This window comes from Ochotona princeps, chromosome 2, assembly GCF_030435755.1.
Source record: "Ochotona princeps isolate mOchPri1 chromosome 2, mOchPri1.hap1, whole genome shotgun sequence".
In the NCBI taxonomy this organism is placed as follows: Eukaryota; Metazoa; Chordata; class Mammalia; order Lagomorpha; family Ochotonidae; genus Ochotona; species Ochotona princeps.
The window spans coordinates 10658629-10680687 of record NC_080833.1 but is presented as its reverse complement, the minus strand read 5'-3'; the positions used below and the strand labels follow the sequence as shown (position 1 = coordinate 10680687).

Sequence of the window (22059 nt, the reverse complement as noted above, 5' to 3'; positions counted from 1 at the left end):
GGGAGGGGGCTCAGTGCCTGAATCCCCAGCCCTCCTTAAGCCAGGACCCAGGCTACTGGCTCCTCTGTGGGGGCGGGTGTTTGGGCGGGGCAGAGCTGGCATCCTCCCCTGGGCCTGCCCTAGGGTTTCATGTTCCACCACTTGAAGGCAAAAGGCACCCGGCGGATGTTGGCGCAGGCGCAGAAGTCTCCCACGGCGGTCAAGTAGCAGTCGAAGTCACCAATGAAGGTACACTTGAAGCCCAGGGGATCCAGCAGGCGGCACAGTTCTGTCTCCAGGCAACAGGTGCCTTTGATCTGGGGCCCGAAGGGCTTGGGGACCCCTAGGTTCTTGCCCATCACAATCATCTGCAGCTGTCGGGAGAAGAGTGGGCCAGGCCCGGGCAGGAGTCAGAGCCAGGAAGAGTCCTGTCTGCTCTCCCAAGCAAGGGGCTCTGTGGGGCTAGCGGCAAGGCGGATCCAGCAGTCCCTTCCCGGGTGGTGGGACCACGCAGGAACAGGAAGTGTTGGTGCCTTCTCTTGGCCCACGCTCTTGCAGGCATGACTAACTCATCAAGCTCAGGAGTCTTAACAGACATCTCCCAGTGCTGCCCCTGTTTCAACAGCAACACTTGAGTCCTGCCTGGCTTCAGCGAGTTCCTTACTTGCTTCTACTGACCATGGCTGCTGTGTAGCCTTTGGGGGTTAGATGCACCGTGTTCCTGCTCTCCCTGTCCACCAGCTGCGTCAGCCAACTTCCCTGTACCTATCCCATCTCTACTCCTCTTCCTCCAAGAAGCTTGTCTGGTTGTCATACGTCCCCCACCTAGGGGGCTGTGGCAGCTCTTGTTCCCAGGCCAGGGGAACACTCAAATCTCAGAAGCTGCAGCACCTCCCCCGGGAAAGGGGGCCTCCCAGGTCTGTCAGGTGGGTCATGAGAGGGCCAAGGCCCCCAGAGTGTGGATCTCTGACCTGGCCCACAAAACTTTCAGGCCCTGCTCCCTGGACCAGGTTGCTCCCCGAAGCAAGTAGGAAGAGGGTCCCTCCAGCCCACTTCCTTTGGGTACTACGGTCTCCTGGCCTGGCTTCTGTAGCCTGGCACCATGCCCGGTGAGTTACCAGCCAGCCCTGTGTCACCAGCCCACGCACCCGCCCCCTCGCTCCTCACCAGATCAGGGAAGTATGGCCTCGCCAAGGGCTTCTCGCTCTGCTGCTCAGAGGGGACATTGGTCAGCTTCTCCAGGCAGAACAGCTGAGGGACATCCAGGATGTCCTCCTCCACTAGGCCCAGTTCCGACTTCAGGATGGCGCGGTTCAGGCGGAGGCACTTCTGTGGATGGAGTCAGCAGAGAAGTGGTGTGGTGGGGCAGGGCCGGCGGAGAAGGGGTTCAGTGGGGCGGGGACGAGCCTGCAGCTCTGCACCCTGAAGATGGGCCGCGTTCTGGAATGCACTTGGTTTCAGCCCTTGCCACGTCCTACTTGGTACCAGACTCTGATGAGGCAGGCAGCTCCGCTTCTCCGGGCAGAAATGGGGCTGAGGGGGGCCTGAAGCCCATCAAGACCCGGGCAGTTCCTGGTCCTGAGCCTGCTGTGCACTGGGGCCCTTCTAACCATCAACCCTGCTAGAGTTGCAGGGGTGGGTGGAGATGTGGAGAATGGTAGAGGCCAAGGCTGAGCCCTCAGGTCCAGGCATGCTGCTGTCCCTCCTTCGCCTATGGGATACTGTCCCCACTCAGACCAGCTGAAGCCCAGCCCCCAGGTGCCTCCCGGCATCTACCCACGAGCCCCACTCCTGGGCTGTGGCAGGACCACACCCCGATGGCCTCTTTCCTGCACCTGCCAGGGACTGGTGGTCTTCCCTGCTTCACCAAGGTCAGGATCCCATGGGCTGGGCCCAGAACAGGACCAGGGGAACTGGCAGGTTTCCTTGCATGACCTTGGTCACGCATATTGCCCCTAGCCCTAGCTTCCCACCTTCCAGCAACTGCGTGAGCTCTGGGCACCCTGCTTCTCCCAGCCAGGGATCCCAGGAGATAGAGGGTCTAACCCCGGGACCACCAGCAGCCCTCTCCCCGGCTGGGAGTTGCCCTGGTCTTTTTCTGATGCCAAGTTGCCAAGAGGCAGCAGGAGGCAAGGAAGTGAGGTGTTGTCACCTCTGGGAAATACATGAGGCTCTGGTGATCCAGCCAGCAAAGTATGAACTTGGGAGCCACTCTCAGGTCAAGGCCCAGCTCTGCGGCTTGATGGCATCATTGGTCAGGGACTTGACCCTGACCCGATATCTCCTGGGAGGGATGGGTTTTATTAGACAGGGCTGTTTCTGAGGTGTGGAAGATGCCTCAACTTAGCAGATGCTCAAAGAACTTTAGACTGCCAGGACCTTTCTGAGCTGGCTGCAGCCAGGTGGGCTCGTCTGGAGAATACATAAAGCCTGCTGAGTAAGCAGGGTCTCCATCGACAGGCCCTCTGTGGCAGCCCCTGCCCCACCCTGGGGTCTCTCTGGCTGGCCCTATGGCCAGATTGAGGTTTACACCTTGGAAAAGGTGTCCTCCTATAGGTTCGGGCGCCTTCCAGGAACAAGGTGCACCTGCCACTGGGGGCTCCAACTCCTCACTTCCCAAGGGTGGCATCAGAGTCCAGTTCACATCAGGAGATGGACAGAGTGGCCGCGGCTGTCCCCCTTTCTCCAGCAGGAGTGGTCAGTCAACCTTCCCGGAGGACCAGCAGTGCCGGCCCCTTCTTGAGCCGAGTGCCCCTGCCCCGTCACCAGCTGCAGCCCCTACCTCCACATAGTCATTCTGCTTCCTCAGGTCTTCATCAGCGAGCAACTTGCTGATGCTTCGGGACTCCCTCCCTGCGGGGAGAGCAGGCAGGTGGGCAAGGGCTGCAGGTCAAGGCAGCACAAGGACATTTCAAGGGGAGGAAGATAGAACAGCTAACTGGGGAGCAGGTGCTGCTCCTGAAGGCCCAGCCTACACGAGAGTGCTTGGTGCCCAGCGGTGCTGGCTGCAGCTACCCGCTGAGCCACACCTTAGGCAGCAGCGGATGCCCCAAAGCCAGCAGCTTCCTGCCACTCGGGGTGACCTAGACCGACTTCCCAGCTCCTGGCTTGCCCAGCCTAGCCTCCGTTCTTGCAGGCATCTGGGAAGTGAGCTGGTGGGTACAAGCTGTCCTTTGTTCCCTTTTTGCATCAAAACTTTCTGTTTTCTTTCTACCTCTCAAAAAACAAACCCACACACACTCTTTCACAAATGCATTTTCCATTAGCTTTTTAGGATGAAATTTCATAGGCACGGATGAAGGCGTTTTTGAAAAACACTAAAAATAAACCTTAACCATTCCAACTTCTATGAACTTTAGAGGACCTGGTACTGTCCAGACCCAGATAGACTCGGGGCCTGGGCACAGCTACTAGGGCATCAACTGGGGCAAGGACCACATAAGTGACCTGCCTGGACTCCAGGGTTTCTTCCCTCTCCCCTCGCCACCAACACCTCACACCTTGGGGCCTGATCGGAGTCCATACCAGGAAGCTCAGGCAGGGGCCCTGCTACAAGGGGAGGGGCAGTTTTGGCTCCTTCACCTCTCAGCTGGACACCTGTATGTGTTCTTACACCTGCACAGCCTCACCACCATGGCCTTGGCCATGACCTGTACTCCCTTGGATCCTCAAGCTTTGAACTTTGGGGTAGGGGAGCCTGGTTCAGCCCCAAGGAAGCATGCAGCATCTCTGACATGCGGTCCATGCCAGAGGCCATCTCCCTCCCACTGGGCTGTGAGCAGGAGGTGCCTGACCCCATGGTAGAGGCTGGCGACTCACCAAGCAGGCTGGGATGGGGCAAGGTGGTTTTCTGCTTTCAGATGTGGCTGTAGTGCGTCTCAACATCTCACCCCCTTTCTAGGGAGCAGTAGCTCCTCACATGAGGGTCTCAGTGTTCCAATCAGAACATGTGTCCTCATGAGTGACCAGGAATTCCATGGGCCAGGGCCAAGTGCTTAACCCAACATTGCCCAAGTAATGTTCTAGACCCACCAATGCACAAACCTCTCAATTCACCTTCACATACACCCCAATAATCCCTTTGGAGAAAACTGGTTAATCCAGCCAGGAACAGAAGGTATTTGAAAATGGCAGTTCTACCTGCTCTTAAGGCTGCCCTGGGCTCCTGCTACCAAGGATAACCCAGGAGAGTATGCCAGCCGAGAGGACCCCTGTGGAAGGGACTTGGCTGTGCCACTTTGAGGGATCCCCTGCTCACCGTTAGAAAGGAGCTGGTCCCCTCTCACATCCCCGAACAACATTGCATCCCCATAGCCTTCCTTCTGCTTCTCTTCGAAGAGGGTGTAGCAGGAACTGGGGCTGGCCAGTAGCAGCAGGAAGCCCTGCAGCACAACCAGCCAGGGTCAGCAGCAAGATCACCTCACCTCTAGAAGCTTCTAAGTGCCCCCCCTCCCCCGCCGGCCCAGCTGCCCACACAGACCTTTCCACTCCCACTCTGTTTGTCCGTGGGGAGGAAGCACATGAACTCGTCCACGTGGCCTGTCATCAGCCAATCAGAGAAGAGCTCTACTGGTGCCTGGACCTGCTGAGCATAGAGGAAGTCCCGGAGGGGCTTACCCATGGCCCGGCTCTCCTCACTGGAAAGAAGAGAAAGAAGAGCTGTGAGCCAGCACGGTCCGGACTGGCTGCCCACCACCTGTGGTCAGGCTGCCACCAGGAGCCTGGCTGCTGACCTTTGGGCGGCAGTAGTCCCTTAAGACTGAGCCAAGTGGGTCTGGGCCGGTGGAACCCCAGAGCTCAAGGATCCCCTGGTTTTAGATTGGCACTTCTTGCTGGTTGTCAATCTTATGGGGGTAGTACTGCTGGGGTACCAGGGCCGGCTGAGATTAGGTCACCCCTAGCCCTGCAGTCACCACTCAAGGGCTTTTTTTGTCTCCTGCACAACTCAAAGACTCACATGCATTCAGACGGCACAGTGGAAGGACAGCCTAGCGCAGTCCACCTGCCAAGGTGGACTAGACAGTGCAGGCAGGGCCAGGTGCACCACAGACATTCTCCCTGCTAGTTGGATGACATCTGGCTTCTGGGCTCACCTGGGGTAGAAGCTGCTGCCGATGAGGATCCTGCCAAGGGGATATTCCTTCCCCTGCACCGTGACAGGTGGGGATACCATCAGGTTCCCGATGGAGTCCATGCTGGCTACTCGGTGGTCCTCAGTACACTGGGTCACATAGCCGATGCCAGGGCTCTGGAAGGAGATCCGGCCAGGGCAGGGGTATTAAGAGGGGTCAGCTTTTAACCCCAACTCCCTAGTCCCTTCACCATGTCCCTTCACCACATGGGCCGCCTGTGCCCTTTCCCATGGTCTCCCGTTGCTCTGCAAGAGCACCGGCCCCAAGAGAATGGCGTCAATCCAGATGGGTCCAAGCTTAGCCCCGCACCAGCGAGTACTTCATCGGGAAGTCTTCCAGTAAGGTGGCCCGAGGGGTGTCAAGGATGAAGGAGACGGTCTTGTGCGGAGCCTGGGCATAGCAGAAGGCCATCTCATCCTAGCGGTGGTAGGAGAAAAGATGGTGAAGTCACCCTGACCCCTCCCATCCCCTCTGCCACCAACCTGGTTCCTGGGCGTGGTCATCCCCAGGAACAGGGTGTGACAAGAAATGCCCTTCTTCCTGCCAACTATCCAGCTTCTGGGATGGGGCTTTCCCTGGGTCAAACCTCCAGTCCCCCGAATCCTGTATTTCTGCACCTTGGGCACGGTGTTTTGCTAGTTTTATTCCAAATTCCCAATAAGTCATCCCCTCAGTCTTGGAGCCCCCAGAGAAGCCATGGCCAGGCTTCCAACTGGTGTCCCTTCTCCTGTGACCCACCCTCTGCACCTGAGCCAGGGGGGTACATTCAGAGGTCATGACCTCTCCCTGTCCTGTGCCGTATTTGTCAGTGTCACCACAATCCGTCTTGGATTTGTTTCTATTCTTTGCCTGAAAACATTCTAACAGCACCCGAGCTTAGGAGCTTCCACCTGCAAGTGCCGACATCCCGCACGGCTGCTGGTTCACGTCCCAGCCGCTCCACTTCCCATCCAGATCCTTGCTACTGGCCTAGGAAGGCAGTGGATGACGGCTCAGATGCTTGGGACCCTATACCCACATGGGACACCTGGGGGAGGGGATAGAAGGGGAGGACAAGCTCCAGTCTTCCCCTTGGCTGCGGCTTAGAAATTTCCTCTGCTCAGGTTTGCTCAAAGTTTAAGCAGATGTCTGTTAAGACCCTTGCTTGTGGGATGCGTCCAGTCTCCCTGGTCCACAGGTGTGGCCTTACCTGGAGCCACCTGCCGAGGCGGTTAGGGTCTTCGTAGACGGAGGCCAGCTGGCTGCTACTCTTCTCACTTAGCTCGGTTACCGTGTTCACAAAACCGTGGAGCTGCAGCTCCCTGTCCCAGAGGGAGGCTGGCCGTGACCTCCCCATCCCAGAGGGAGAGCGTGCCTCCTTCTGGCCCACCCGGAAGATGCATCACCATCCCCCTGAAGTCCGAGCTCGACGCCCAGGACTGCCCAGCTCAAAAAGTGCCCTGGATAGCCCCTGCCCTGTACTTACACTCCACATGCACACTTTGACCCTGGTCTAGCACTCCTGCCTCAATGCGCCCAAAGTAATCGGTTCACTTGCTCCCCATGGGAGTTGTATCTCCCCTCCCTGAGAAGCCCAGCACTGGGGTCCCCTGGGGAGGGGCACTAAGGGGGCAGTGTCTGCAGGCTTTGAGACACCCTGTTGGGATTCGGGATTGACTTCCCTGTCCCTCCAGCACACATTAATGTTGGTGAGCACCCAGCTCTTTAATCAATGGGTACTCAAGACGTGAGCCCCAGTGAGCTCCCATGATGGGAAAATGCCAACATTGGAATTCCAGTCTGTCTCTGGGTCCCAAGCTTGCAGGAGTGTTCAACGCTGCTGCTTCCAAGAGCTTGTCTCCGGGGGCTGAGGCTGTAAGGTGACAGGGTTATGGACCAGGCTGACGACTGGCACAAGGATGTGTGGCCCCAGTCAACCTGGATCTGCTCGAACACCCGAATTTCAGTCAAGACCGTCAGGTGTTCAGTGAGTAGTAGCTACTAAACAACTTCCATCTCCAGCTGCAGGTCTTCCTACATTGCCTTTTGCATCTCGCTGGCAAAGCCCAAGACTTCACCTTCTCCCCCTCCCCCCAATCCCTGGTGTTCCCCTGAGGGCCTGGGGTGGGGGGGCACAGACTTTTCTCACCATTTACTGCCACGTCTGGGATATCTCACTTCCTGAAGTCCTGCCCTCTGTCATTCTCATCTCGCTGCCTGTCATACTGCTCTTTCATCCTTGGTACCACATTCGTCCAGGGGACACCCACCTACCACCTCTCTAGATCTTCAGTTTCCTGTTGCACCCCAACCTCCTCTCCCAACGGCCACACCATTGACCAAACCCTGGTCCAACAGCTGCTCCCTTGTGACTCCTCCCTCCCTCGGCCCTCCTCCAGTTCTCAGGCAAGCTGCCTGGGACCTACAGCCCCAACCAAGTTTATCCCTGTCACCTGCCTCTTTCCCCATCCTAACCTAGGCCAGACTTTGTGGGGCATCAACAAGGATACCTTTGTCCATGTCGATTCTTGCCTAGAGCTCAGGTTAAGAGAATACTGGGTGAGAAGCCCAGGCCGGGCCTCTCGGAGCCATGGGCCCAAGAACAGGTTCTCAGCCCCGACTGGGAAGCCTGATGACACTTCTTGGCAGTTCCTTGCTTTGCCTGTTGGAGCAGCGATGAGCTGTCCTTTGGGTCCATAGGTCTGACCCAGGTCCCTGGGCAAGTGCGGCTGCTTTCTCCCTCCCACCAGGTCTTCCCCCCCTCTTTTCCCTACAGGTCAGCTTCACCTGTACTGCCTTCCTGGGGAGATCCTGGCCCAGAGGGAAGCCAGGGAGGAGTTAGGGAGGGTGATAGGAGTCGATATGGAGGGGACAGTTGTGCCCCCAGAGTCATCTTGGCCACTGGTCCGAGCTGCTCTGTGACATGCTCTCCTGCCCTTTACTCATGCCCTGGTCTTCCACATGGCCAGAGCGATGACAGAATGACTGATAGTTACCCAGAGGCAGTGCCAGGGCCCTTGCTCCCTGTCTCAGGCATGCAACCACACGGCCAGGCACTGTTCCACCTGCTCTATAGTCAGCCATAGCTGGGCCTGAGGCCTTTGGCGTGGGAGCAGCAGCAGTGCAGGGGCCTTCCTGGCCCCTATCCCCACCCCCAACTGGGCAGCTCTGCTCAGCCCTCCTCCCCCAGGCTTGGGTCTAAGATGCACTTGTGCTGGCCTCTCTTGAGATGCTGACGTCGCCCTGCGGAACATGTCCTCCGAAGAGCCAGGGACCCCAAGACACCTCGGGGACATGCCTTGTTCCTGCCTGCGGGCAGCTGGCATGGAGCTCGATTCTTGGCTCGAACACAGGCCTTGGGCGTTGGCCTCCTGCGCGGGGGCCCTGTTGGCTTCAGTCCGCCCCCAAGTCTCTCTTCCTGCTGCAACATGTTTCCCCGTGGTTCCCCGGCCACCTGGACATGCCCTCAGCTTGCAGTCGTACTGTATCATATCCACCATTTGACACAAGCAGAGATTGGGCTTCTTGCCTCACTCTATCCCCGCTTCCCCTATAAAATCTGCTCACTGCTCTGGACTGTGCTGGAGCAGGTCCTGGCGGCCCAGCTGTGAAGCTTCTATGCACCTGTGAGGTGTGGCCTGGACCCCTTACCCCAGCCCTGTAATAGAGCCCATGAGGACACCCACCTGGCGCAGGTGCCCCAGGGTCTCTTACCTGCACAGGTACACCTCGAGGGGCATCTGGGTGCTGGGAAGGAAGATGCAAGGAGCTACCCGGAACACAACCGTGTCCTTGTATACTGGGGTCTCTGGAATCGACTGAGACATAAGATAAGGCTTGTGATCTAGTGATGGGTCCACTTCCTCTCCCTTAGTTCTTCCCACCCCTGAAACCTTAGCTCAGCCCAATGAGCGTCAGCTACCCCATCCTCTGCTTAGCTTTGGCTGACAGCTCAGGATGCCTCAGGGACATACCGTGTCCTGGGATTCCTCCACCAGGGAGACAGAGTAGGAGATGAGGCCCGGGAAGCTGGTGGATGGGAACTCGGTGGCTTCAACGTAGAAGGTCTCCTTCAAAGGCTTCTCAAGAGGGGGCAAGGTGTAGGAGTGCTGGCCAGGCCCCAGCACCAGCTTGAAGGCATCAGAGCTGTCTTCTGCGAGAGAGAAGGGATGGGATGGCCTGGTTGAGGGAGTTGCCTGGTGCCAGTCACCACATCCAACAGATGAGGGCACCAGCTTGGTCCTTAGGTCATCTGCTAGGCTGTGTGTTCTGGGAGGAAGGCAGGGAACGGGTAGCCTGGTCACCCCTGCATTTGTAGCGTTTAGCACTTCGAGGGACAGTCAACCACTTATTGACAAACAAGGCCAGCTGCTCCCCAACACCCAGAGAGATCTACCACCTGTCAGGAGTGGGGATGAGGATGAATGTGACCTTCCTCAGGACCTTCAGCTCAGGGGTGGGGGTATCACGGGAGGTGGTCACATTGAACTTGGGACAGCTTTTGGGAGAATATCCCAACAGAGGTGAACCACCTGAAGAGTTGGGGCATGCCTCCACCAAGGGCTTCTGAAGTTACCAGGAATGCTCATGCTTGCCCTTGCTAAGCTGCTCCGACTTATTTGGTCAATTGGAAGAGCCACATGGAGCCTGGCTGGAAGCTGACCACATGCAGCAGCAGTCCCGGGTCATCCAGATCAGGATGGCCCATGGTCACCATGCTCATCCCACCCGAGCTGCTCAGAACCCCCATCCCCGGGGTCCCTGGGCCTTCTTGGGTCCTCAGGCTCCTGATACAGCCGTGGAGTCCTGACTGTGGCTGCTCCAGTGTCTACCACCCTAGTCCCCCACACAGGTCTCACTTTAGGGCACCCCAGGCAGGATTCACCTTGGCTTTGAAGACCCTGACAGATCAACCTGTACGCCTGCCTCAGGTGTCTGGCATGGCCTGCACCAGCTGCCATTAACTCCGGGGCTGCTGTAGCCACAGACACCCCACAGGTCAGGCTCTGCCTCAGTCCTGCCCCGGAGGCCGGAGCACACAGACCTGGCCTAGCCCTTTCGGCTGACCACCGGGGCTAGGGCAGATCTCCTTTGTTTTTCCTTGCCATGTCTATGGTGTCTCTAGAGCCCTCAGGCCTTTGGCTGTACCCATAACCTGGGGGAGGGCGGGGAAGAGCGGGGGAGGCGAGGACTGCCACCTGGCCTCTCCTTGCCACCAACTGCCTCCTGCCTGTTGCAGGTGTAGCTCTGGCTGCTTCACCTCTGCCATCACTGGAAGTTGGTACTGTAGACCAGGCCACGCCCCCACCTTGCTCTGACTACATCCCAGCGAGCTTCAGTCCTATCTCACCTTAGACACCTCCGAGACAACGTCCACTGCCTCAATGCACCAGCTCTGGCCCTTCCCGTGGCTGCCTCCTACCCTCTCACCATCAACTCCCCCCATGGCATTTTAGTGTACCAGGCTCACTCCTGCCCTGAGCACTGGAGATGACACAAACTCACCCCCTGGCTCTGGGATGCAGCCCTTGGTGCCAGCTTCCTGCCTGAAGAGTTAAATAATGTTCTTCCCCTGGGTCCTTCTCCCCACCTGCACACACACCTGCTAGTGACCTACCTCCAGATGTCACCTCCCCATTGTTCCTGTGTGGTCTCCCCAGATGGCAGCCCCTTCCTGTGGTCTGCACTCACCATGCTGCTCATTTGAACCTGGTGTCATCCCCTAGTTCTTGTCAGAGTCACTTAGGACTCAGTGTGACCCAACTCCCACCCTGGGCTGTGCTGGACACCACCTCCAGAAAAGCCTCCTTCGTGGTGTTCGCAGGACAGTGTGACCTGGCTCCCAACTCCTCAGGCAAAGACTCCCAGATTTCTTTGCTGGTGTCTGTCCAGGGGCTCGGACTTTACAGAACTACCTGGTGGAGCTGCTGCGTGCAGGTTCCTGGCCCTGGGTCTTCAAACTTTTCAGGAGACATTGGGCTGGCGTTATGACACAATGGGTTAAGCCACTGCCGGTGCTCACATTGGATGCTAATGTTGCCAAGTCCCACCTGCATGGCTTCCCATCCAACTTCTTGTTAGTGCACTCAGGAAAGCATTAGGAGTGCCTGGGCCCTTGCCACCCGTGAGAGCCAGATGGAGTTCTAGGCGCCTGGTCATCGGCATCACCTAGCCCCGCCCACTGTAGCTATTTGAGGAGTAATCAGCTGACTAGGCCTTCAAACAGGTTTGAGAACCTGGCAGGCTGCTGTTGATACCACAGCCAAGGGCAGCCTGTGTCCTGCAGAGCCAGGTTCTGCCTCTAACACTCCCTCCTATAAGAGCTAGAACCAGCTGGGGCTGCCTCTCCTAGCAGGGTGCAGGTGCATGGAAGGCCCCCTGTGACCTAACTAGGCACAAAGAAGTTGCAGAGGCTATTGCCAATGCAGGCAACAAAGAATGCCCCTCCTTTCCTACACGACTCCCCAGGGTTCCATGCCACCAAGGGCAAGTCCCAAGTACCATGCTGAGATGCCTAGAGGCGATAGTTATACTAAGGCAGGTCAGGAAGTGAAGGCTTTACATGAGGCACCTGCTGGAGGTGGGTCCATCTTCCTGGGGACCCTCATCTGCCTCCCAGGAAGGTTAAGGAATGGAAGCAAGGTGGAGGCCAGGAAGTGAGTGCTACTGTAGCTGCCACAGTGGCTTCAGGAGCCGACTTCTGGGAAAGCAACGCAGAGGGGGCTGAGGAAGAGTGGCTCTTCTGGCAAGAGACCTTACCTCTGTGGGCCACCATGGCTACCTGCTCTGCCGAGGGCGGGTGGACAGACCAAGCACACTCACTCTGGGGCCAGTAGACGCGCGCCTTCTCCGACTCTTCCTTGGACGTGTGGAGGACCAGCCGGTACTTCTTCAAGATACAGCTGGGACCTTGAAGGTTCAGTGTCATCCGAGACAGGTTCTTTATCTCTGGGTAAAATAGGCAGGGTGAAGGCTCAGAGGCTTCTGGAAGCCTGTGATCCAGGGGTGCAGTTGGGGGGACTGCATGGAGGAGTTCTGAGGCCCCTGCATCTCCTGCATGGACCAGATGGTCCAGGCCTCCACCAGGACTCCACTGCTTGGCCCTTACATGGCCACAGGCATGTGGCCAGCCTTTGAGCAGGGATGGCTTCCCCTGCTCACCCCCTTACAGGGTCTGGCATAGTCTTTTGGCGAGGATCCACTTCTAGCTTGCTGTGAGCCAACAAATTCCATTCTACTGCTGAGACCCAGAGCTCCCATCAACCGCAAGCCATGGCCATATTCAAGACTGCTTGTGCCAGAGACCAGCAGGGGCTCTGCCCTGTGGCTGTAGGAGGCCTTAGCAGCTTCTTCCCTCCTGGTCTCTTCATTGAACCTTCAGTCACCTTGAGAGGCCAACTGCCTCATCCCCATATGAGATGGCAAAGCAAGATCAGACAAGTTCACAGCTAGGAAGGAACTGTTCGTCATCTCAAAGCCCATGGGACCACATGGCCTCTCCCTCGTCACACAGCTGCAACCCACAATGCCAGGCTGGCTAAGCCCACATCTGCAGAGGGTCCAAGCAGCCAGGTCCACGGGCAAGAGCAGTGGAGACAGCCCAAGGTCTTACCATCTGAGAAGAACACCTTGCTGTCACCATTGTCTCTCTGGCCCAGGTCTGCAGGGCGGACATTCACCAGCACAATGGGGCCCCAGCCGTTGGGGCCCCACACCCACTGGTCCTGCAGAGGACATAGGATGCAGGCTCAGGAAGCAGCCACACGAATCCCCGACTACTCAGGGGCCACCCCCACCAGGGACAGAGCCACACCTTTCCGCAGGGCACGGGCTGAGAGTCTGCAAGGCCGGTCCCCAAAGGACCAGAAGCAGAGACCAGCTGGGTGGACTAAGAAGCCAAACTGGGTTCAAGTTCCCCTTCCCTTAGTGTGGGTTAAGTAGGGACAGAATAAAACCGGAAGAGGTTTTTAGCTAAAAATCTCAGTAATGCTTGGTCCTAGTTGGCCAGAGGGCCAGGTTAGTATATCAGTTGAGCATCACTGGGTATTCTAGCTCTTTCTTGAAAGTAGAATACAGAGGAAGACACAGAAAGCTCCTCATCACTGGTTCACTCCCCAGCTGGCCTCAAAGGCCAAGGCCGAGTCCAGCCCAAAGCCAGGAGCTTCTTCTGGTTCTCCACATAGGTGCAGGTGCCCAAGCACTTGGACCAGCCTCTGCAGCTTTCTTAGGCACATTTGCAGGGAGCTGAAAAGGTGCAACAGCTGGGATTTGAACCAGAACCCGTATGGGTTGCCAGCATTTCAGGCGGCAGCGTAACTCGCTATACAATGCCAGCTTGCACTGCAGCTTTTAAAACGAGCTAGAAATAAGCCATCAAGTTTGACCTAGGCTACAAATGGACTTGATCAAGGTCAAAGAAAGTGGGGCTGTGGGCCAGACCTGGGTCCCAGGTACCTGTCCTGCTCCCTCTTGCTGGCAACCTCACCTTGGCCTGCTTGTCCTTTGGCACCTGGACTTGCCCGTTGCGGTAGATGTCCACCTCCAGGGAGGCCTCTGGAACGAGAGGAAAGGGGTCTAGTCACCTGGGCCGGCTGGAGCACCCGGTTGGCTGTGGTGGCCCTGGCACCTGGCACACGAGTCTGCGGGGCCCGACACCTGCCATGAAGCATGCTCCATCCCACTTCCTAGGACATCGTAGTATATGGGACCAAGACCGCATCTCACACTGGTGTACACATATCCAACAGGGCAGGGAGCAGACACACACCTGTGTTGCACCTTCCGATCCTAAACACTGGGACAAGCACGGGAGAGGATTTTAGAGGAGCATAAAGTCTCCCTAAGTTGGCACTGGAACAAGAGGCCTGAAAAGGGGCCATAAAAGGATCTGGGAAAAGTCCCAGTGAACAGGGACTAGGAAGTACAAAGTGGCAAGTTCAAGGGCGAGAGGAGGCAGGAGTGCCGAAAGCAATCACCAGCTGGACAGAGCATGTTGGGGCTGCTCCCATAGGTCCTCTGGGCAAAGTGGCTCTGACTTTACCCCACAACACAGGGCACCAGCAGGAAGGCTTTGAACCAATGAGAACTTCTTTGATATCTTTAAGGATGTGCTTCTCGGGCTGCTGGGTCAAGGTCAGGTATGTAGAATTGCCGAGGTGGGAACCAGGAACCCCACTGGGAGACCTGGACAGTGATCCCGGCAAGGGGGACTGCAGCTCAGAGCACAGGATCGTGAGAGGCAAACTGCTTGACTGCAGCTGCACCCAAGGCAGTGCCAACAGGGTTCCGGGGTGGACATGGGAAAAGGGCAAAGCCAGGGTCACTAGCCCATAGGTGGAACTACCGCCGACCAGAAAGATGCTGGAAAAAGACCTTGGGGGTAAAATCAGCTCCATGTGGAAGCCATTACATTTGAGTTCTCTGGGCAATACCGAGTCTAGGGGATACACCTGACTGGAGATGGTAATGGAAGATTATCCACAGCCTCCTGACGGCTGCTTGGGGTAAAAGGCCATGGCAGCGACTGCCTGGGAGGGCTGCAGAACAGCCAGAGGCTCCGAGTTGGGGGCACAGGGGCGAGCAAGGGCAGAACCCCTGCAGCATGTGAAGTGCGCCCTGTGAGACGCCACACGTCAAGGCAGAGGAAGATGGAGTGGGTCCTGGAACCTTGTGCAACAAGCTCAACAAGGGACAGGATGTGGGGAGAGAAAAGTTAATTCTTTAGACACATCAGCGACTGAAAGAGGCAGATGGCAGGAGGTGCGCAGATGTGGGGTGTGGGTAAAGAATTTCTCGGCGCCACGCGGGGCTGGGCAGCTTTGAGGTGGGGGACTGAGAGGTGAGACTTTTTCACCACTGCTTTGGGAAACTCGCCCTGTCCTCTGGCTGTGGGCTGGGCCCCAGGCTCCCAATGGCAGCACTCACCGATGCCCGTGATGTATAGCACAGCCTTGGCTGTGGGACTCTCCTCCTCGGAACGGTAATAGGAGACCAAAACCTGCGGAAACAGTGCTCAGGCCCATGGCAGGTCAGAGGGCAGAGGTCAGGAGCAGAGCCTGACCATGCCCCCAAGCCCAAGCGTGTGACCTTGGGCTCCTAACAACTGCAGAGCTTCTGCCATCTGGCACTCAGGACCCAGAGGGGCTGCCCTATCTGGGGAACCAGAACCCTCAAGGGCAAAAAGAAACCGACCCTACACTGTCTAGGCTGAAGGGAGTAGGGCGGCAGGCTGCAGGACCTCAGAGCCACACCCCACACCCTTCAGGATTCCCACTCCGTTCTCCTTATGTGAGCAGTGAGGAAATGGGACTTCCTGTGGCTCCAGCTGCTGCTCCAGGATGAAAAGGAACAGCCAAGTGGGGACTGGCAATGGATCCAGTCCTCCCGGTCTCACACCAGCCTCTGTCGCTAGAGGCCTTTGGACTTCCAGCACCTGTGCTTCAGCCATTGGCCCTGACCATGAGCCTTTGCCAGGAGTTGGGCCTGGGCTCATAGCAACTGTGCTGAAGTGGACCCTAATCCTCGCCCCCCAAAGGGCAGGCATCCCACCTGCTCCATCAGCAGCCACTTCTGGCAGTACTAGAGAGCCAGTCATGGGCAGGGTAAGGCTTGCAGGTGGGCTGTGGTCAGCAGGGACACCTCACAGCCCCAGTCCTTGCCTCCAGATGCTCAACCCTGAGTGCCTCTTTAGGGGGTTGCCTGGCTGGGCACGGAATACAGACGGATGCATACAGCATGCTATCGGAGCACAGGACACAGCAGCCAGCAAACACCTGCCATCCACCTCCCCCTCTCCCGGCCCCCAGGCCTGAGCTACTTCAGGCAGCTCTCACTTGTGTCGAATTGCCTGCTGAAGCACTGACCTGCAGCTCCTGGCTCCTACCCTTATAGGGTCTGCTTAACTGGTGGGGGTGGGGGGCATGGCCTGGGGATTGGGTGGGTCTAGTCCACAGCCAAGGTTGGACTAGAAACAGCCCAAAATAGCTGACTGGCACCTAGCCCACGATGAGACCAGCGCCTCTTCTCCCAGGTGGAGGAGCCCCTCCCCCACTGCAGGTGTCCATGGGGCAGCGGGGGGGTGGGGGTAGTGGCTTGCCGGGACAGACAGCACTGGCCTGGAGGTGCCTCCACTCCAGGTATGCTGCCGGGGTTTAGCTGTGGCCCTCCCACACCCCAAGCTCTCCACAGGGAATTTGGAAGTAGATGCCAATCCTTTGGAATGAGATTCAAGGGCTCTAGGACACAGCATGCATTTGATCTATATATCAGCTCTCAAGTTTCACAAAAGTTTCCTCCCCCAGAATTAGCTGCCTTCATCCAGAATCCCAATCGAGTCCGCTGCTCACAGCTTACAGCTGAGCAGCCTGTGTGAGTACCTGGCCTCAATACCCACCCCCAGCTTCCCACTCCAGCTCTGCGCTAAGTCGGGCCCTGGGAGGCCGCAGGTGATGGCTCAGGTGTGAGTGCCCACCCTCTACGCAGAAGCCAGGGTGCAGTTGGCGGCTCTCAGCTGTGCTGGCATTTGGGAAGCAGCCCTGCCTAGTTTAGTGGATTCAAGGCAAGTGTTGGGTTTTAGGCAGACTGATGGCCCCTGGAAGCAAAGTCATGCAGGTCACCATTAGACACATTCTGCTCAAATTCTGTCCTGTCCACCAGGGGGTTGGGGCCTCAGTTTCCCTATTGGGAAGCTGGGAGGGCCCAGCTGGAGCCCACCTGTGAGAGGTGCCCTCCCTCTTCCCCGGGTACCTTGTCCTCATGTTCAGCAGGACTGGGTGATACCATCTTCACCAGCACGGATTTGGCATCAGACAGGGGCTTACAGACGGTGGCCCACTCCTCCTTGGTAATGACCACATTGGACACACTGAGTAGGACCCTCTGGGAGCCACTGATGGTGAAGAACTCGCAGTTTTCCGGTGCACCCCTGGTTTGCAAGAGGTAAGACGGACATTGGCGGGAGTGAGGACAGGTGGTGCCATGGGGAAGGCCCAGCCTGCCTTCTCCTTCAGGGTTGGGGGCGAGGGAGCTTTGGAGCACTGATTTGGCCCCAGTCCTGTCCTCCCACCCATCGCAGGACCCAGGTCCTCTTTGACAAGCTTCAGCCCAGACATTGTCCTTGCCTCGCTCTCCCCAGACCTCCCTCTAAGCTGCTAAAGCTCATGGTGAAACCACCAGCTTGCAGAGCCATGTGCCTGAACCTCCAGGAGAAAGTGATTGGGTGGAGGTCTGCGCTGTGAGTTTGGGGACACTGGGGGTTGCCGTGAGCAAGTCCCTCATTTCACAGAGCAGGGCTGGGCAGGCCCGGGCACCGGCCTCCTACAGCTAGGACAGGACAGTTGCATGCCAGGCACCTCCTTGTGAAACAGCCCCACAACAGAGAGGAGACTCCTGCTGCCCAGTTCCCAGGCTTGGGGAGGCGATGGACAAAACCTCCCTGGCTGGCCCACCCCCTGCCAGCCCTAGCGGAGTCCACAGCATCTTACCCACTGAGGTCCAAGATGATCTCAGTACCCAACACGCAGACAGCATGGGCAGGCGTGTTTGGGGACAGGCGAACCACGTTCTGGCGAGACATAGCGCGGCCCTCCTAGCTGACCACTCTCCAGCAGGCACGGAAGCCGCAGCTAAGCCTGGAGCCGGCCCATTCTGTCTTCCCTGTTATGGGGTCAGGGCTGCTTCAGACCGCCCCCTTGTTAGCATGTGGGAGCTGCGCAGGTGGGACTGATTTGCTCCAATGAGCTTTCTTGGTGGCTGTGGGGGAGGTGTTGTGGAGCTTCGGGAGCCCTGGGAGTAAGCTGGTGGCTCCCTAGGCTATGGGGTCACAGTCCTGGAGGACTCCTCTGAGTGTATGACTGTGTCCCCAGGCATGTCTAGGGTTCTTGGAGGTTGCTGAGGGGACCCTGGCGAAGAGCTGGATTGGTGAGCGCTGGCTGGCTTGCTGCTGGTTGCTGTGGGTATCAGAAAGCCAGTGAACAGGTGCGGGGCGGGGGTTCCATCCTCAGGTGCCTGAGGTGAGCTCCTAGCTCATACTGTGTGGGGGAAGGAGAGTGTGGAGAGGGTTGTGGGGGCCAGTGAGGGGGGGAGCAGGTGCTGGTAGAGGAACAAATTGAGCCCTGGCTGGCCCTAGCTCACCAGCTGCTCTCCATCTCGGCTGAGCTCACAGAGCACATAGATAGGAATTCTTAACCCAATGTTGTATAGTTTGCGGTTGCTGAAATAATTTTTTAAATGATTTATATATTTTGATTTGAGAGAGAGAAAAAGCCTTTTTTAAAAAAATATTAATTTATTTTTCTTAGGCAGATTTACAGAGAGAAGAAGAGACAGAGAGAAAGATCTTCCATCCACTGGTTCACTCCCAAATTGGCTGCAATAGCCAGAGCTGAGTTGATCCGAAGCCAGGAGCCTCTTCTAGGTCTCCCACATGGGTGCAAGGGCCTAAGGACTTAAACCATCCTCTGCTGCTATCCCAGGCCACAAGCAGGGACCTGGCTTGGAAGCAGAGCAGCCAGGACATGAACCAGCACGCATATGGGATGCCAGCACCACAGGTCGGCCCCTTAAGCTTATCTTTTTTTTTTTTTTTTTAAAGATTTATTCATTTTATTACAGCCAGATATACACAGAGGAGGAGAGATAGAGAGGAAGATCTTCCGTCCGATGATTCACCCCCCAAGTGAGCCGCAACGGGCCGATGCGTGCCGATCCGAAGCCGGGAACCTGGAACCTCTTCCGGGTCTCCCACGCGGGTGCAGGGTCCCAATGCATTGGGCCGTCCTCAACTGCTTTCCCAGGCCACAAGCAGGGAGCTGGATGGGAAGTGGAGCTGCTGGGATTAGAACTTGCGCCCATATGGGATCCCGGGGCTTTCAAGGTGAGGACTTTAGCCGCTAGGCCACGCCGCCGGGCCCTTCCTCTTCGTTTTTAAAAAAGATTTATTTATTTTTATTTAAAAGGCAGTTAGAGGGAAAAGGAAAGAGATCTTCCACCTGTTGGTTCAACTCCCAGGTGACAATTCTATCCCCAAAATGAGTCCGAGGCAGACTCCCAGAAGCTCAGCAATCTTGGCTCACATTACAAGTGGAAGAGGGCAGCAGCCCTGATGGACCACTCTCAGGGGCTTTTAAGCTCACACTGGCATGAAAAACCATCCAATTAACTAAGTTAGCATTGACGTGGACACAAAAGACTATCCAATCAACTAGGCTAACGTTGGCACGTGACGCCGGGGGAATTGTCAGGAATTCTTCTCAAGGTTGGGCACTCTTTCCTCCCAGGTTATGAAAGACCTGTGTCTTGGCCTGAGCTGTCAGGGGTAACTTTACAGCAGAGTGCTAATCTGATGATACGGGGGAAGGCGGATCACCCACACCCCAACTGCCAGACACCATTAGGAGATGCAAGAACATCATTAATTATGTTACTGTGTCTGTCTAAACACCTCAGTGTCTGGTGTGGTCTCATCCACCTGCTAACATTTCTTGGAGGTCGGTAAGTGTAAGTATCCTGTCTTTTATACAACGAGCAGGTATTTATATGAACTAGCAGCTATATCCTGCCTGGTAGCTGGGAGCAAGTGTGGTTCACAGACGCCAGTTTTGCAGTAGGCAAGTTTTAAAGTAGATGTTAAGTAGGCAGTAGATGTCTTTCCAATCGGCTGGTTCTGCATGTGTGTCCCTAACTGAACAATTGTTTTCCTGCTCATTCTGAGACTCATGTAGACTTTACGGGCCTGACAAAACTGATGGCATTTTAAATTTTAGGGCTGTCACAAGCTGAGCCAAGAGCCTCTTCCTAGTCTCCCACATGGGTGGTCTAAGGACTTGGGCTATCCTCCATTGCTTTCCCAGGCCATAAGTAGTAAGCTGAACTGGAAGTTGAACAGCCGGGACTTGAACCTGCCCCTGTATGGAGTACTGATGCCACAGGTGGTATTGTTACTTACTGTGCCACAGCACTGGCCTACCAAATCCCCCTCTTGGAGGTATGGCTTTCTCAGCTTCATAGTCAAGATCAGCTCTGTCCCAGTGGCTCTTGGAGGTGGGGAATATGCTAGCAGTATCCTAAAAACCCTTCTGGGATTCAGGAGGTGAAATACAGCAGATGGTGCACTAGGCATCTGTCTGATCCTGTGATGTTCATGTTGAAGGTGTCTCTCAAAAAAAAGAAAAAAAAAAAAAGAAGGTGTCTGTCTCTCTCTTTCCCTCCCTCTCCCCTTCTCTCTCCCTCTCCACCCTGCCCCCCGTCTCTCTCTCTCTCTCTCTCTCTCTCTCTCTCTCTCTCTCTCTCTCACACACACACACGCACACACACACACACACACACACACACACACAGCCAGAGTGAGGCTGATGGGTGGGGAGCTTAGGTCCTACTGGGAGTCATTTCTGGCACAAGGTGCGGTTCAGGCTCCCTGGCACTGTCTGTTGAGCAGCCTGTCCTGTGGTTGCAGAACTGTCCTGTCACCCTTGCTGACTGCCACCTGACCGTATCCTGGAGGATTTATTGCTGGGTTCTCTGCTCTATCCCACAGGTTGATTTGCTCTTCTATTAGATCCATGCTACTTTGGTGACTGTAGTTTTATGATTCTGAAATCAGCTAATTTGAGGCCCAGTTTTGATGTCATCTTTTCCAGACTCCTCTGTTCTACGTGGCTGATGTGAACAGTGCCATGTCTCTGGGTGCCTCTGAGCATCTCGGACCCTGTGGGGCCCACATATGGCCTCCGTTATGAAGATCTTGAGCCACCAAGCTCTCTGAGCTCCAGTGGAAAGTTGGGGCCACAACGACAATGGACAGAAGGGCCACTGAGAAGGCAGATTACTGGCTTGGCATCCCTTACCTGACCTGCTGGGGACCACAGTTTTTTCCAATTTTGGAGTCTTGGAGTTTGAAATATTTGCATGGACTTCACTGGTTGAGCCGCCCCAATCTGAAAATCCAAAATCTGGTGATTTTTGCAGGTTTTCTTGGTTACTCAGAACGTTTCCAATTTGGGCACATTGTCAGTTTTGGACTTTCAGATGAGGGGTGTGCAAGAGACACTTCAGTCCATGGCAGGTGTCAGGCCCTGCTCCAGGTGGCCTGTGGTCAGGGCACAGGAGCGGGACAAGGGCCTGTAACATGACGCTTTCTGCTAGTGGAGTGGAACCACAGTGAGATGGACTAGAGACAGGCTGACATCTGACATCCAGATGTGGTGTCCCACCTGCTGTGCATCTCTTAAAGGAGCTGCCGAATGGGACTGAAGCTCTTGGGCTGCAGCCTTGGCCCTCTGGGGTACACAGAGCCACCAGAGGCCCACATGCCTGCTCCCTGTCCCTGCCCTCCAGATGAGTGCATCATGCTGCAGTGGACAATCACAGGCCAGAGTTGTGTTGCAGCGGGTTAAGTCACAGCCTGTGATGCTGGCATCTCATGAGGCAATGGTTCAAGTCCTGGTTGCTCTGGTTCTAAGCCAGCTCCCTGCTATGCACCTAGGAAAGTGGGGGCTAGCCCGAAGCCTTGGGCCTTTGCACTCATGTGGGAGACCCAGATGAAGTTCCAGGCTCCTGGCTTTGAGCCTTGCCTGTTGTGGCCATTTGGGGAATGAACCAGTGAATGGAAGAGCTCTCTCCTACTCTGTCACTCTGCCTTTTAAATAGGGAAAAATCTTTATTAGTATTTTTTTAAAGATTTATTTTTTATTTTTATTGGAAAGTTAGATATACAGAAAGGAGGAGAGACAGAGAGGAAGATCTTCTGTCCGATGATTCACTCCCCAAGCAGCCACAACAACCGGAGCTGAGCCGATCTGAAGCCAGGAGCCAGGAGCTCTACCAGATCTCCCACGTGGGTAGAGTTTCAATACCCTGGGCTGTCCTTGATTGCTTTCCCAGGCCACAAACAGGGAGCTGGATGGAAAGCAGGGCTGCTGGGATTAGAACTGGCGACCATAAGGGATCCTGGCATATGCAAGGCGAGGACTTT

General features: G+C 56.3%; 1 protein-coding gene across 2 annotated transcripts; it reads right to left on the bottom strand.

Annotated features, from left to right (window-relative positions):
- Positions 1-112: 112 nt before the first annotated feature.
- PADI6 (peptidyl arginine deiminase 6) lies at positions 113-17682 on the bottom strand. Of its 2 annotated transcripts, none has more exons than XM_058660789.1 (16): positions 17573-17682; positions 16836-17013; positions 15015-15087; positions 13576-13643; positions 12703-12814; positions 11913-12038; positions 9065-9243; positions 8805-8908; positions 6301-6412; positions 5421-5528; positions 5073-5227; positions 4460-4616; positions 4238-4361; positions 2762-2832; positions 1147-1308; positions 113-353 (listed from the first exon to the last, which is right to left on the bottom strand). In XM_058660789.1, exons 1-16 carry the CDS (start codon positions 17662-17664, stop codon positions 120-122), a joined length of 2055 nt encoding a protein of 684 aa, XP_058516772.1. In that variant the 5' UTR covers positions 17665-17682; the 3' UTR covers positions 113-119. The 2 variants fall into 2 exon arrangements, with proteins under 2 accessions (XP_058516772.1, XP_058516771.1); XM_058660788.1 differs by having other exon boundaries at positions 9065-9240; positions 11913-12074; positions 12730-12814; positions 17573-17664.
- Between the last annotated feature and the right edge of the window lie 4377 nt (positions 17683-22059).

Excerpts from the sequence above, each read along its gene's own strand:
- PADI6 (XM_058660788.1), bottom strand. The coding sequence starts at position 17,664 with ATGTCTCGCCAGAACGTGGTTCGCCTGTCCCCAAACACGCCTGCCCAT. Across the intron at positions 15,088-16,835 it reads CTGCTGAACATGAGGACAAG|GTTTTGGTCTCCTATTACCG; the intron begins GTACCCGGGGAA and ends CTGTTTCCGCAG. Across the intron at positions 1,309-2,761 it reads AGCAGAATGACTATGTGGAG|AAGTGCCTCCGCCTGAACCG; the intron begins GTAGGGGCTGCA and ends CTCCATCCACAG.